The 14911-nt window shown below is 42.3% G+C and overlaps 1 protein-coding gene across 1 annotated transcript in view; it reads left to right on the plus strand.

Annotated features, from left to right (window-relative positions):
• Positions 1-14911, plus strand: part of GAB2 (GRB2 associated binding protein 2) — a gene marked incomplete at both ends in the record, with an annotated part of 171576 nt that overhangs the window by 117684 nt on the left and 38981 nt on the right. The window contains one exon of the mRNA XM_082844525.1: positions 4335-4635. Within this exon, the coding sequence (XP_082700651.1) occupies positions 4335-4635 (301 nt within the window). The remainder of the gene's footprint in view (positions 1-4334; positions 4636-14911) is intronic.

The raw sequence follows: 14911 nt of genomic DNA on the forward strand, positions 1-14911 counted from the left end.
ACGTCATGCAATTATGTGGCACATTTGGAGAATAATAAGTAACCTGTTATGCACCTGTAATTTCTGTAAGACCAGGAATTCATGCTGTATCCTCAGCATCTGGGATGATGCCTGTAGCATAGTAAGCACTAAATAAATATTTGTTGGATGGATGGATGGATGGATGGCAGGAAGGAGACATAAATGAGACCAGGGAGATAAGAGAGGTTCAGTGAGAAAGAGCCTTGCTTAGTAAATGCCTACCATGAAGATTGAAAGAGGAATAGGAGGAGATTTTATTCATCGTCTGCTTGGGAAGAAACAACAGATACTAAAATATCTGTAATATGTTGTGAAAAAGAAAAATGATATGACGTGAAAAGTATATTAAAAGTGTTATGATGGTTCAGAGGAAATAGGGGTCCATTTCAGCTGAGGGGATCAGAGAAGTTGTCTTTGGAGCCAGACTCTTTGGAGTTGCTTATACTTAGTTCTGAATTGTGTGGTTCCCCCAAAAACACATACGTGAAGTTGGAGCAGAGAGTGTTGTGGCAGAAGAGCGATGTGAATTTGGAACTAGACTAGATGGCTTTGCCTGCTCTGTCATACATTTATCAGCATTTTGTAGGCAGCCATTTATCAGCCTGCACCACTTCTTGCGAGCGGAACCTGACAGGCTCCGATGTTATCTGTAGCAGACACCTTTTTCTTGTTTATGAGAGTGTCTGCGTGTGTGTTTATGCTCGCACCTGCACACCAGTGATTTGAAGGCAGCTCTTTCTACAGAGACAAGCACTCAAGGGGGATACATCAACTGAAACACAAGCTTCAATACCTTTTAAAAATGCACATTGCTACCCACACACTTTCATTATATGCCTGCACACACACACACAGATGCACACAGAGTTCTGTAAGTAGTGGCCTGGGCAAGATCTTAGGTGACTATAGTAGATAGTACTTATATTTATTTCCTCAGCTCTATCCTATACGTTAATCTTCACTTCCACCATGGCTCATCAGGTACCAGTTATATCCCCATGACCTTCTAGATTCTCTAAGGAGTTCATGTAAGAAAATGATTCATTAATTAGTCCAATACATACTTATTGATAACCACCTTTGTGCCAGGCGCTATTCTAAGCACTGAGGATGCAGCATGGGATAAAAAGAACCAATCCCTGCCCTCTCGGAGTTTACATCCTGGGAGGTGGGTAGAATCAACAAAAATGTGCTGTTTTAGGTGGCGTAAGTGCTAGTGAGATCAGTATAGCAGAGTAAGCGGGAGAGTGTGAGGGTTGGGTGGTCAGGAAAACAGTCTGTCCAGTAATGTGACACTTGAGGTGGCAAGGTGGAGAGTGGCAGGAGGTAAGGAGAGCTGTGGGATGAGGGACTGTCATACTAGGCCCACTGGCCATTGTGAGGACTTTGGCTTTTACTCTGAGTGAGACAGAAAGCCAGTGGAGACTTGGTGCAGAGAAGTGGCATGCTCTGATTTGCATCAGCACCCGTGTTGAGAATAGATTGCAGGATGAAAGCATAGAAGCAGGAAGACGACCAAATGGTGGACTCAAATCAAGTGAGTTAACAGTGGAGGTGTGGAGAAGTGACCAGGTCGTAGATGTATTTTGAACTGTTTGGACCGACAGGATCTGCTGTTGGGTTAGATGTGGAATGGGAAAGGAAGGAGCTGATGATGACATCAAGATTTTTGGTCTGAGCAACTGGAAGGCTGGAGCTGCTTGTAACTGAGATGGGAAAGATTGCAGGCAGAACAGGCTTGGAGGACATCAAGAGCTCAGTTTTGAGCACCTTAAGTTTGAGATGCCTATTAGTGAGGAGTTGAATGTAAGACTCTAGAGTTCAATAGACTGGTCTGGGCTGGAGATATAAATTTAGGAATTGCAGCAGTTAGATGGCTTGCAAAGCTGTAAAGTGGAATAAAATAACCTAGGAAGTGGGTATAGAAAGAGAAGAGTCTGAGAACCGAGCACTGGGGCATTCTAACATTTAGAGATCAGGGAGATGAGAAGGAACTAGCACTGAGTGAGCACTGAAGCCAAGTGAAGAAGGTGCTTCAAAGAGAATGGAATAATAAACTGTTATCAGATGTTGCTGAGAGATCAAGTGAAATGCAAATGTTGCAGTCTTTAAGACCTCTGTTGAGTTATTTTAGTGGGGGGTGGGGGGAGCTGGGGGAAGCCTGATTAGACTGCTTCCAAGAAAAGAATGGGAGATTAGTACTATAGAAAACTCTTTGAGGTTTTACTGTACAGAGGAGCAGAAAACTGGGCCATTGCTGGAAGGGAATGTGGGATCAAGTCAAGCTTCTCGTTTTTTTTCTTGGTTGGGAGAAGTTGGGGTCCTGATGGGAATGATCCTAGGAGGGAGGGAAAATGCAGTGATTCCAGAGATACAGTGATGTCCACTTGTAGGTGAGAGGGGATGCTCAAGTGGAAGAAGGTTGGCCTTAGACTGGGTGAACTGTCCATGCTCCCTAGTAACAAACTACTTTGCTACAAATGCAGACAGATTGGTAAATTTGGTGATGGAACATGTGTAGATTCTCTTTTGCTTGCTTGTATTTTCTCATACCAGAGAGTAGAGGTGTTGGAGGTTTAAAGAGAGGGAAGTTCGGGACTTCCCTGGTGGCGCAGCGGTTAAGGATCCGCCTGCCAATGCAGGGGACATGGGTTTGAGCCCTGGTCCAGGAGGATCCCACATGCCGTGGAACAGCTAAGCCTGTGCCTGACAACTACTGAGCCTGCGCTCTAGAGCCCGCGAGCCACAACTACTGAGCCCGCGCGCCTAGAGCCTGCGCTCCGCAACAAGAGAAGCCACCTCAATGAGAAGCCCGCACACTGCAACGAAGAGTAGCCCTTGCTCGCCGCAACTAGAGAAAGCCCGCGTGCAACAACGAGGACCCAATGCAACCAAAAAAATAAATAAATAAATAAATTTTTAAAATAAAATTAAAAAATAAAGAGAGAGAAGTTCAAAGACTGTTGCCAAAGAGCAAGAGAAAATCATGGATCAGGTAAATGTAATAGGACTGTCAGGCAGCATAAGGGCTCACTTGAATTTAAAGTGAGAGCAGCCAACGTAGTTGTATGATTTTCTCCAACGACATACAGCTGAATGGGAACAGGCAGAGTAGAATGAGCATTAGACTTAGCCAGGGGTTGTGGTTTCCCAGATAAAGGAGAGAAATGGAGAAAAAAAGCAAGGGAATGATGATAATGATGGATCACAGGAGCAAGTTAGGTAGGGAAGGAAGTGAGGACAGGGATAGAAGGTGAGAGTGCCAGGTGGCAGGATTAACGGAGTGAAGGTCCCAGTAGGATGTAACGAATTGTGATGACAGTCTGATCCTTGGCATTTGCAGTGCTTTTAGGGTTGTATACATAGTGCTTTGTGTGTGTTTGCATAGTATAAACCCTATAAGGTAGGTAGGACAGGCAGTGGTGATGTTGACTCTCATGCTATAGATGAAGCAGGATCCAAAGAAGTAAATAACTTTATCTAAAAATCACACATTAAGTCAGTGGTAAAGCATAGACTCAACCCAAGGCTCTGTTTTCTATGTGATGTCTTTTTACCACTTTGTGTGGTGTCTGCTCACAGATTACTCAGTCTCCTTGAAGAGATGGAATGTAGAAGACAACATAAGGGGATATGTAATCTAGTGTTAAATTCTATAGTATGACAGGATGTAAGGAGTTTATTCATTCAGTAATGTATATTGAGTACTTAGTGTGTGCAGGGCTCTAAGTACTAGGGATATAGCAGTGAATGAGATGGGGAAATCCTGAAGTTATGTGCTTCAGAGAAGTTTTAGAAGGGTTTCTATGTGATTTTTCCAAGGCATCTTGATTTGGTAAAAAGCACAGTGTACTGAAAGTTAGGAAACTTGTTTCTCTGCTACTTGCTGTGTGTGACATTGTTGCTTCAACTCACCATGTCTTATTGGGGGACCCCATCCATAAACTGAGATGTTACAGTTTTGCAAGTCCCACCCTGACTAAAAGGTGCATCTGAGTCTGTATTCTAGCTTAATGGAATAATTGCTCTAAAGTGTTTTAGTCCTCATCAGATTTCCTGACCTAAAAAGTGGGAATGCCACATCTCATCTCATAGTGATAAGACCCTGTTTGCATAGTGAAACGCTGCACTAACACGCATTCTAGTCATCCTTCATTTTTGAAACTCTGGGGAAATAAGAAACGGAGATAGAGGCCGTGCTCAGCCTGCAGGTGCAACAGTCCCCACCCTTAACCTGGTGACATCTGAGGACCTGTGAAAAGCTTTGAAGTAACTAATGACTTTCCACCCTCTTCTTACTCCTTCCTGTTCAGGCCTGGAAGAAACGCTGGTTTATCCTGCGGAGTGGGCGGATGAGCGGTGACCCAGATGTTCTGGAATACTACAAGAATGATCACTCCAAGAAGCCCCTGCGCATCATCAACCTGAACTTCTGCGAGCAGGTGGATGCAGGCCTGACCTTCAACAAGAAGGAGCTGCAGGACAGTTTTGTGTTTGACATCAAGACCAGCGAGCGCACCTTTTACCTGGTGGCCGAGACGGAGGAGGACATGAATAAGTGGGTCCAGAGCATCTGCCAGATCTGTGGCTTCAATCAGGCTGAGGAGAGCACAGGTATGGGAACAAACACGGATCTTTCTCAGAAGGGGCCAGGCACTTCCTGGGAGGGGCTGGGCAGTTGGGGCTAGGATGATGGCCCTCATATTCCTTGAACCAGGAGAACAACCTGTAGCTAAAGGCTTTCCTCTGTGGCAGAGGAGTAGTAGGCAAAGGGTAAGAGTGTGAAGGGGTAGCCAAATATAGAGGGCCTCCTAGCACTACATATGCTCAAGTGGGAAACAGATATGTTGGGGTTATGATGAAGCTCGAGGTACTTGATGGTGTTTCTTCAAGTACCTCCATGCCACCACATTTCGCAGGTCTGCACCTTTCTCCCCTTCCCTCAGCTCTCTAGCTCTTTGAGCCCTGTTAACTGTCAGCCATCCCATGGGCAACTCACACCTTTATCCCTTCTCTGATGCATCTCTGTCCGTTCCTGCCATCTATTTCAGACCATCCTGCACAGTTATCCTTGCCACTTTTTTTTGGCAGGGGGAGGTTTGGGACCCCTTGTGATGATTATTGATGTATAATCCAGTGTTCATTATACTTACTTGGGAAGGGACCATCAAGAGGGGGAAATTCTGATTTGTGTTGGGTTTTGTTAACCTTCAAAAAAAACGGATAGGGCTTCCCTGGTGGCGCAGTGGTTGAGAGTCCGCCTGCCAATGCAGGGGACACGGGTTCGTGCCCCGGTCTGGGAAGATCCCACATGCCGCGGAGCGGCTGGGCCCGTGAGCCGTGGCCGCTGAGCCTGTTTGTCTGGAGCCTGTGCTCCGCAACGGGAGAGGCCCGCGTGCCGGAAAAAAAAAAAAAAAAAAAAACGGATAGCTCAACTTTTCAAAATAAAAGTTTTAAATTGCAGAAACGCTCTTTGACATTTGTTGGGGCTCATCCTCAACCCTGGGATGATTGAGGAGTAGGGTTTTCTTGAGGCAGATGGAGACCCTAAATTAGTAGTTTCCTGAGCCTGGTTATTTACATATCAGAAGTAGAAGAACATTTTTTAAACGCTGATGCCAAGGACCCGTATCAAATCAGTTAACCAAGAACCTCAGGGGTGGGACCTAGGCATTAGTGTCTTCTGAAAACTTCATTCTAAGTAGCAAGGGTCTGGGGCTCAGCATCCGTTTTCTGTACATAAATGAAGGCCTCATACAGCCTTCATTCATATACCTGTTTTCTAAATTTTTTACAGCCCTTTAAAACAAAAACCATTCCTTGGTTCATATACCTGTTTTCTAAATTTTTTACAGCCCTTTAAAACAAAAACCATTCCTAGCTCATCAGCAACATCGTCCTCATCTGGGAATCTGTTAGAAATGCAAATTCTTGGGCCCCACTCCAGACTTACTGAATCAGAAACTCTGGGCGTGGAGCCCAGCAATCTGTGTTTTGATCAGCCTGCCAGGTGATCTGATGCACAGTTAAGTTTGAGAACCGCTGGTTTAGATTCTTGCCGCTCAGAGTGGGGTTTGTAGACCAGCAGCGTCAGCCTCTCCTGGGAACTTGTTAAAAATGCAGAAGACTTCCACCCAGACTTACAGAATCAGAATCTGCATATCTTTAAAACTTCTTATTCTGAAATAATGTTACAATTACAGAAGAGTTGCAAAAATTGTACAGCAAGTTCCCATATGTCTTTCATTCAGCTTTCCCTGATGTTAACATCTTGCTTAACCAGGTATAGTGGTCAAAACTGAGCAGTTAACATTGATTGGTACAGTACTATTCACTGCAGTGTATTGGGATTTCACCTGTTTTTCACCAGTGTCTTTATTCTGTTCAGGATTCAATCCAGGATAGCACATTAGATTTGGTGGTTCTGTCTCCAGGGCTCCTCCAATCTGTGATGACAGTTCCTCAGTCTGTCTTGTCTTGTTTGACCTTGACGCTTCTAAAGAGTACTGGTTAGGGGGCTTCCCTGGTGGCGCAGTGATTGAGAGTCCGCCTGCCGATGCAGGGGACACGGGTTCGTGCCCTGGACAGGGAGGATCCCACGTGCCACGGAGTGGCTGGGCCCGTGAGCCATGGCCACTGAGCCTGCGTGTCCGGAGCCTGTGCTCCGCAGCGGGAGAGGCCGCAACAGTGAGAGGCCTGCGTACTGCAAAAAAAAAAAAAAAAAAAAAGTACTGGTTAGGTATTTTGTAGAATGTCCCTCCATTTGGTGTTTTCTCATGATTAGATTGAAGTTTTGGGGAGACTACCACAGAGGTGATGTGCCTTCTTCTGCCTGTTGTATCAGGGGGCACATGGTGTCAATACGTCTTATTACTGGTCATGTTAACCTTGATCACTTGATTAAGGTAGTATCTGCCAAGTTCCTCCACTGTAAAACTACTATCTTTGCTTTTGTAATTAATAAATAGTTTGGAGGAAATACTTTAATCATATGCAAATATCCAATTTCTCCTTAAACTTTTGCGCACTAATTTTAGCATTTATCAGTGGATCGTGTTTATAACCATTATTACTGTGGTATTCTAGTGAATTTTTCTATTTCCCTCAGAATCCACATTTTATTAAGAACCCTAGGTGATTTGTATGCACGTTAAAGTTTGAGAAGCTCTGGTCTGGATTATTTGTCCACAAACCTGGTGCCTCATCAGAATCACCCTAAAAACTTTTATCTAACCTACAGGTACTAATTCAGTAGATCTGGCTTAGGGCTGAGGAATCAATAGTGTTAAGAGATTCCTCCTATAGAATGGGAGGAATTATTTCCAAATCATATCTGATGAAGGTCTAGTATCTAGAATATAACAAGAATTCTTACAACTCAATAACAACAAGAAAAAGACAAATGACCTCATTTAAAATTCGGCAAAGGATCTGAATAGACATTTCTCCAGAGAAGATGTACAAATGACCAGTAAGCCCATGGAAAGATGTTGAACATCATCAATCATTAGGAAGATGCAAAGCAATACCACTAGCACTTCACACCCACTAGGATGGCTGCAATCAATATATGGACAATGATAACTGTTGGCAAGAATGTGGAGAAACATACATTGCTCGTACATTCCACCTCATACATTGCTGGTGGGAAAGTAAAATGGTACAGCTACTGGAGAACACAGTGTGTCAGTTTTTTAAAACCTTAAACCTATGATCCAGCAATTCCACTCCTAGGCATATACTCAAGAGAAATGAAAATATGTTCACACAAAAATTTATAGACGAATGTTCATAGAAACGCTATTCATAATAACCAAAATGTGGGCACAACCCAAATGTCCATTAATGAATAAACAAGATGTACGTGTGGCGGAGTGCATGTGTAGTGAGCACTTTTAAGATCTGCTCTCTTAGCAACTTTCAAGTATACATTTGTTACAGTATTGTTAACTATAGTCACCATGCTATATATCACATCCCTAGGATTTATTCATTTTATAACTGGAAGTTTGTACCCTTTGATCCTTACCCATTTCCCCTGCCCCACCCTTGCCCCTGAAAACCACCAATCTATTCTCTGTTTCTATGAGTCTGGTTAGTTTAGATTCTGCATATAAGTGAGACTATACAGTTTTTGTCCTTCTCTGTCTGACTTATTTCACTTAGCGTAATGGCCTGAAGGTTCATCCATGTTGTCACAAATGGTAAGATTACCTTCATTTTATGGCTGAATTATATATATATATATATATACACACACACACACACACACACACACACACACACACACACACTATATATATATGTGTGTGTGTGTGTGTGTGTGTGTATATATATATATATATATATAATGTGATTTTTTAAATATATAGTCACATTTTCTTTATCCATTCATTCTTCAGTGGACCTTTAGGTTGTTTCCATGTCATGCCTACTGTAAGTAATGCTGAAATGAACATGAGGGAGCAGATATCTCTTCCAGATAGTACATTCAATTCCTTCAGTGATATATCCAGAAGTGGCAGTGCTGGGTCATATGGTAGTTCTATTTTTAATTTTTTGAATAAACTCCATACTGTTTTGCATAGTGGCTGTACCAATTTATATTCCTACCTACAGTGCACAAGGGTTCCCTTTTCTCCACATCTTTGCTCACACTTACCTCATATCTTTTTGACAATAGCCATTTAACAGGTGTGAAGTGATATCTCATTGTGGTTTTGATTTGATTTACATTTCCCTGATGATTAGTGATGTTGAGCACCTTTTCAGGTAGCTGTTTGCCATTTGAATATCTTCTTTGGAAAAAGGTCTGTTCAGGTTCTTTGCCCATTTTTTAATCAGGTTATTTGAGTTTTTGCTATTGAGTTATATGAGTTCCTTATATATTTTTGATATTAATCCCTTATCACACATGAAGTTTGCAAATATTTTCTCCCATTCCTTAGGCTGCCTTTTCATTTTATTGATTGTTTCTTTTGCTGTGCAGAAGCTTTTTAGTTTAATGTAGTCCCACTTATTTACTTTTGCCTTTCTTGCTTGTGCTTTTGGTGTTATATACAAAAAATCGTTGCCAAGACCAGTGTCAAAGAACTTTTCCTCTGTGTTTTCTTTTAGGATTTTTATGGTTTCAGGTCTTACATCTTTTATGCATTTCAAGTTAATTTTTATGCATTGTGTAAAATAGGGTTTTTTTGTTTGTTTTGTTTTATTTATTTTGGGCTGCATTGGGTCTTTGTTGTTGCATGCAGGCTTTCTCTAGTTGCGGTGAGTGGGGGCTACTCTTTGTTGCGGTGCACAGGCTTCTCATTGTGGTGGCTTCTCTTGTTGTGGAACATGGGCTCTAGGCTCACAGGCTTCAGTAGTTGTAGCATGCAGGCTCAGTAGTTGTGGCTTGCAGGCTCTAGAGCGCAGGCTCAGTAGTTGCGGCATGCAGGCTTAGTAGCTCCGCAGCATGTGGAATCTTCCTGGCCAGGGCTCGAGCCCATGTTCCCTGCATCAGCAGGCAGATTTTTAACCACTGCACCACCAGGGAAGTCCTAAGATAGGGTTTTTGTTTGTTTGTTTGTTTGTTATTTTAACATCTTTATTAGAGTATAATTGCTTTATGATGGTGTGTTAGTTTCTGCTTTATAACAAAGTGAAGCAGCTATACATATACATATATCCCCATATCCCCTCCCTCTTGCGTCTCCCTCCCACCCTCCCTATCCCACCCCTCTAGGTGGTCACAAAGCACCAAGCTGATCTCCCTGTGCTATGTGGCTGCTTCCCACTAGCTATCTATTTTGGTAGTATATATAAGTCCATGCCACTCTCTCACTTTGTCCCAGCTTACCTTTCCCCCTCCCTGTGTCCTCAAGTCCATTCTCTACATCTGCGTCTTTATTCCTGTCCTGCCCCTAGGTTCTTCATAACCTTTTTTTTCTTTAGATTCCATATGTATGTGTTAGCATACGGTATTTGCTTTTCTCTTTCTGACTTACTTCACTCTGTATGACAGACTCTAGGTCCATCCACCTCACTACAAATAACTCAATTTTGTTTCTTTTTATGGCTGAGTAATATTCCATCGTATATATGTGCCACATCTTCTTTATCCATTCATCTGTTGATGGACACTTCAGTTGCTTCCATGTCCTGGCTATTGTAAATAGAGCTGCAGTGAACATTGTGGTACATGACTCTTTTTGAATTACGGTCTTCTCAGGGTATATGCCCAGTAATGGGATTGCTGAGTTGTATGGTAGTTCTTTTTTTAGTTTTAAAGAACCTCCATACTGTTCTCCATAGTGGTTGTACCAAGGTAGGGTTTTAATTCCATTGTTTTGCATGTGAATATCCAGTTTTCCCAACATCACTTTTTAAATTTATTTATTTAGGCTCCACTGGGTCATAGTTGTGGCATGCGGGATCTTTTAGTTGCAGCATGTGGACTTCTTAGTTGCAGCATGGGGGCTCTTAGTTGTGGCATGCATGCAGGATCTAGTTCCCCAACCAGGGATTGAACTCAGGCCCCCTGCACTGGGAGTGTGGAGTCCTACCCACTGGAACATCAGGGAAGTCCCCCAACACAGTTTATTGAAAAGACTTTTCTCCTTTGAGTATTTTTGGCTCCCTTGTCAAATAATGACCATATATTGGGGCTCTCTATTCTGTTCCTTTGGTCTATGTGTCTGTTTTTCTGCCAGTACCATACTGTTTTGATTACTATAGCTTTGTAATATACTTTGACATCAGGGAGTGTGATGCTTCCAACTTTGTTCTTCTTTCTTCAGATTGCTTTGGCTATTTGGCATCTTTTGCGGTTTCATATGAATTTTAGGATTTTTTTTCCTATTTCTGTAAAAATGCCATTGGAATCTTGATAGGAATTGCACTGAATGTATAGATGGTTTTGGATAGTATGGACATTTTAACAATGTAAATTCTTCAAATCCATGAACACAAGATACCTTTCCACTTATTTGTGTTGAAGTTCTTAATTTTTGATCATGGAGCCCTGCATTTTCAGTTTGTACTGAGCTCTGCAAATTATGTAGCTGATTGTGCCTGGACTAGATGTCCTGCCCTAGGAATTATGTGATCTTCCTTGAGGAAGGATTATGAGCCCCCATTTTACTCTTAAGTTCTTTGGTATAATTTTTGCTTCCTGTGTGGACTTTTTTGTTTTTCCCCCCAAATCTTTGTTATTTTAGGCTTTATGGATTTTGTTTTTGTTTTTCATTTTATTTTATTCCTGATAAAGAAATAAAATACTCATGCAGAAAAAAAGAATAAAATAAGAAAGGAATTTTTTAAAAGTGGGAGAAAGAACCCATAGACCCCCTAGTCTCAAAACTTTCATAAATGTGAGAAATAAGTCCAAGGAATACGTCAGCTTTTTAGGAAATAGATATAATGGGGTGGAGGAGGAACCAGAAAGCAAATTGCTTTTAAGAACTATTCCCTTGTGGGATTAGAGGTGTCCCTACCAAGAAAAACATATCCTTGAGATGTAGCAAAAATTACTCTTGGTGCAAATATCTTTTTTAAAAATCACATATTTAAAAAATAGTTATTTTCTGAATCCCTACTTTTACTATATAGAATTTAAGTATAATTCAAATTCAAATATGTAGAACTACATCATCTGGGCTTGCTTTCTTTGGTGGGAATATTTATTCATTCATACATTGTTCATTTACTCATTCATTCATCAAATCTTCATGGAGCACTCATTCTGTGAGAGTCCCTGTCATAATCACTGAGGCTACAAACTATAAAGATGAACCATAGAGTTCCAGCCCTCAGACATCATAGCCTAGTGGAGGGGACAGACATAACCAGACAGTCACAGGGAAATTCTGTAACAGAGGCATCACCAAGGATGGAAGCACCAGCCCACGCACCACCGTCTCAGTGAGGGAAGAAAAGGAGGGGAAGTATTAAGGGGGTGACAAATAATCAAGTCAGTATTTTTCAACAGCTTTGTCTATTAAACAGTATATTCCCTTTAACTTTTAACTTCTTTTTTAAGGGATTATTTTATTAGCTGTCTAGTAGTTTAATTACCAGAGCAAGGGTATTATTTGTCTCTGATAGAGGTTTAGGATTTTTTGTGAGATCTTTCTGATGAAGACAAATGGCCTTTTCTGCCCTCTCATAGGAGAATCTGGTATGTAAAAAGATTCAGCCACATATTAGGTTATGTTGTAATTTAGAAGCTGTCTTGAAAGTATACATATTATATCTATAAAACCCTCAGGTAAGGAATGAGAGATTAATCACCCAAGTCAGTGTTTCTTTTCACTGAGAATCAGGATCTGAGGGAAAGCAGGAAGGAAGTTAACATTTGACTACCTACTTTTGCTTAAGTACTTTATTTCATTTAATCACTTTTATCAACTGTTTCTGTTTTTCTCAAATAAAGAAACTGAGTGTTTCTTCCCTGCCTAGCACTCCAGGACTAAAACTCTTCTCTGAACCCAGCCTTGGCTGGGTTCAGATGGGCTATCCAACTCTCATCTGCCTGAGATTCTTCCTAAATACAACTGCTGCTCTCCTTTTTCTAAGGCTTGTTGAGAACAATCCAAACACCTGGGTGTTAGCATCAGCACCTGCCTTATGTGAGGGGCATCCTGTACTGATATCTAACCTTCAGTGGCCACAAAAGGAAATTATAGGAGCTGTGTATTGAGCATCTACTCTATGTAAAATAAGGACTTTACATAAATTCTCACTAAAAATTCATAGTCATCCTCTGAGGTAGCAACAATTTTGACTCAAGGTCACAGCTAGAAAATGATGGAGCCAGGATTCTAGTCTAACCCAGGTCTGACTGTGCAGTATAATATGCTGTCTCTTTGTCCTGGACCTCCTGGAATATGAAAATCTGCCAGAACCAAGCCCCGATAGTTTTGCCCCTGTGGACACCATGTATTAAATTGGAAGCACTCCTTGACCCCTTCCACCAGAGTCCTACAGCTGGCTCAGTTTTCCCTCCTCACCAACCCATATTGCTGAAATCCTTGGGCTCGAATATTCCAAGAATTTAGTAACTTCTAGAGCTTTAATCCAGCCATTAGGCTGTATTGGTGAGTCTGTAGGCTGGGGACGAGGAAGCCTGAACTCACATCACAACTCTGATGTGTTGTGATGTGAACAAGTCACTTGATTGAGGTCTTAGTTTCCTTTCTTCAAATAGAGAGGAAATCCTCTTTTCACTCAGTAATTCTGCTTCTCTATGGGTTCATCAACGCAGACCTTAGACCACTGGCAGCCCCTCAAGTTTCATATTTCCCAAAGGAATATTCACACCGTATTCTATGTAGAGGTGTCTCCTGGAGCTGTGCAGTCCATACCCCTGCTTGCTTTTGGTCCTGTAGAAATTTCTTCCCGTGGGGAGCTTCCTTCAAGCAGATACTCCTTCTTTCCTTTCTTTTTTTAAAAGAGTTGTGATGGGACCCGTAAAAAAAAAACTTGTGTTTTTCACTTTTAGCTGGAAGCGGTTCCATAGCAGATGGAGTCTTTTTTTAATCCTTCTTGCTACCCCCGGCTTCTTCTTTCTGCTGCCACTCTCCAATTCCTCACGTATTCCAGCCAAAAATGCCTAGGATAAAGCCTGTCTAGGATCAAGACCAGACCAGGAGTGACGCTGAGTTTGAATATCGACACAAGGGTGGAAGAAACAGCCTCCTGATAGAGAACTCTTTCCAAAAGGAAACCGGGCACGATGCTCAGAAAGGAAAAGCAATTCTAAGAATGAATATCAAGATTTCATATCACATACATGGAGTTTGCTTGTTGTTTGTTTGGGGGTGGGGGTGGGGGTGTGTACATGTACGCACAGGCAACAGTAAGAACCCCGCCTTCCTCTGGGAATCAAAACAGCCTTCAGTCCCCCACGTCAGGGGGCAGAAAGCTGCTCTGAGCTGTGTTTACGAGCAGGCGGGTCCAAGTCCTCACACTTGTGGCCCTGTCGTGGGCAGCTGTCCCTGACCAGATGTACCACACATAAAAAGAAGCAGCTCCCAGCACAGAGTGTGGATGAATGATTCATGGGCTCAGGAGTCATCCACTGTTAGGGAAGCCCTCACCCCTTTGAATCCTCCAAGCTGAGGGCTTCTCCTTCCCACTCATCCCCTCCCTCCTCCCTCTATTCCGTAGCTGGTCCAGGACCTGCACAGCCCCTTACTCTAACGTGCACTCTGAAAGGCACCCTAGCTGCTGCTGTTTATTTGCTCTAGGATGTTGAATAAGTAACTCTATCTCTTTGAGGTGTTATCATCTGTAAAATGGAGATTATGCTCCCTTGCAGAGGGGTTGGGAGGAAGCTGGGAAAATGTATAGGCACACAATGTGAACAGTAGCTGCTTGTTTCGCTGCTTTCCATGTCGTACTTTTGGTGAAAATGATGATTTTTATATCGGGAGGTCAAGATGAACAGGATATGATTTAAGTACCTGGTGTTTTTAGAGAACTTTACAGTCTACACAACCCTTACGCAGTCTCCTTTGCATATAAAGAAACAAGATAAGCTAGGCAAGGCTGCTAGCGCTATTCCTATTGCACAAATAAGGAAGCTAAAGTTGAAAGGCACTGACATTGCCAGAAAGCAGTGTTGCCGGATCTAGCATCCAAGGCTTTTAACTCCACCCTAGGGCTGTATGCTCTAACTCCTTCTCACTTATCCGAACCCCTTTTCACAGACCTGTTTATTGTGGCTGCATGTAAATCACAAAATAGCCAGCAAAGAGGAGAAGCAAGAAGTTGATCACTGAGAACTAAACATTTGGAAAGTAAAGTGCTGTCTATACATTAACGTTAATCTCGGACGGCTAAATCAGCAAGATAACGTGATCCATCTCAGAGTAGCCAACAAACTACTGTGAACTACAGCTCAGGGAGT

The sequence above is a fragment of the Leucopleurus acutus genome, assembly GCF_964270905.1.
Source record: "Leucopleurus acutus genome assembly, chromosome: 8".
Lineage (NCBI taxonomy): Eukaryota > Metazoa > Chordata > Mammalia > Artiodactyla > Delphinidae > Leucopleurus > Leucopleurus acutus.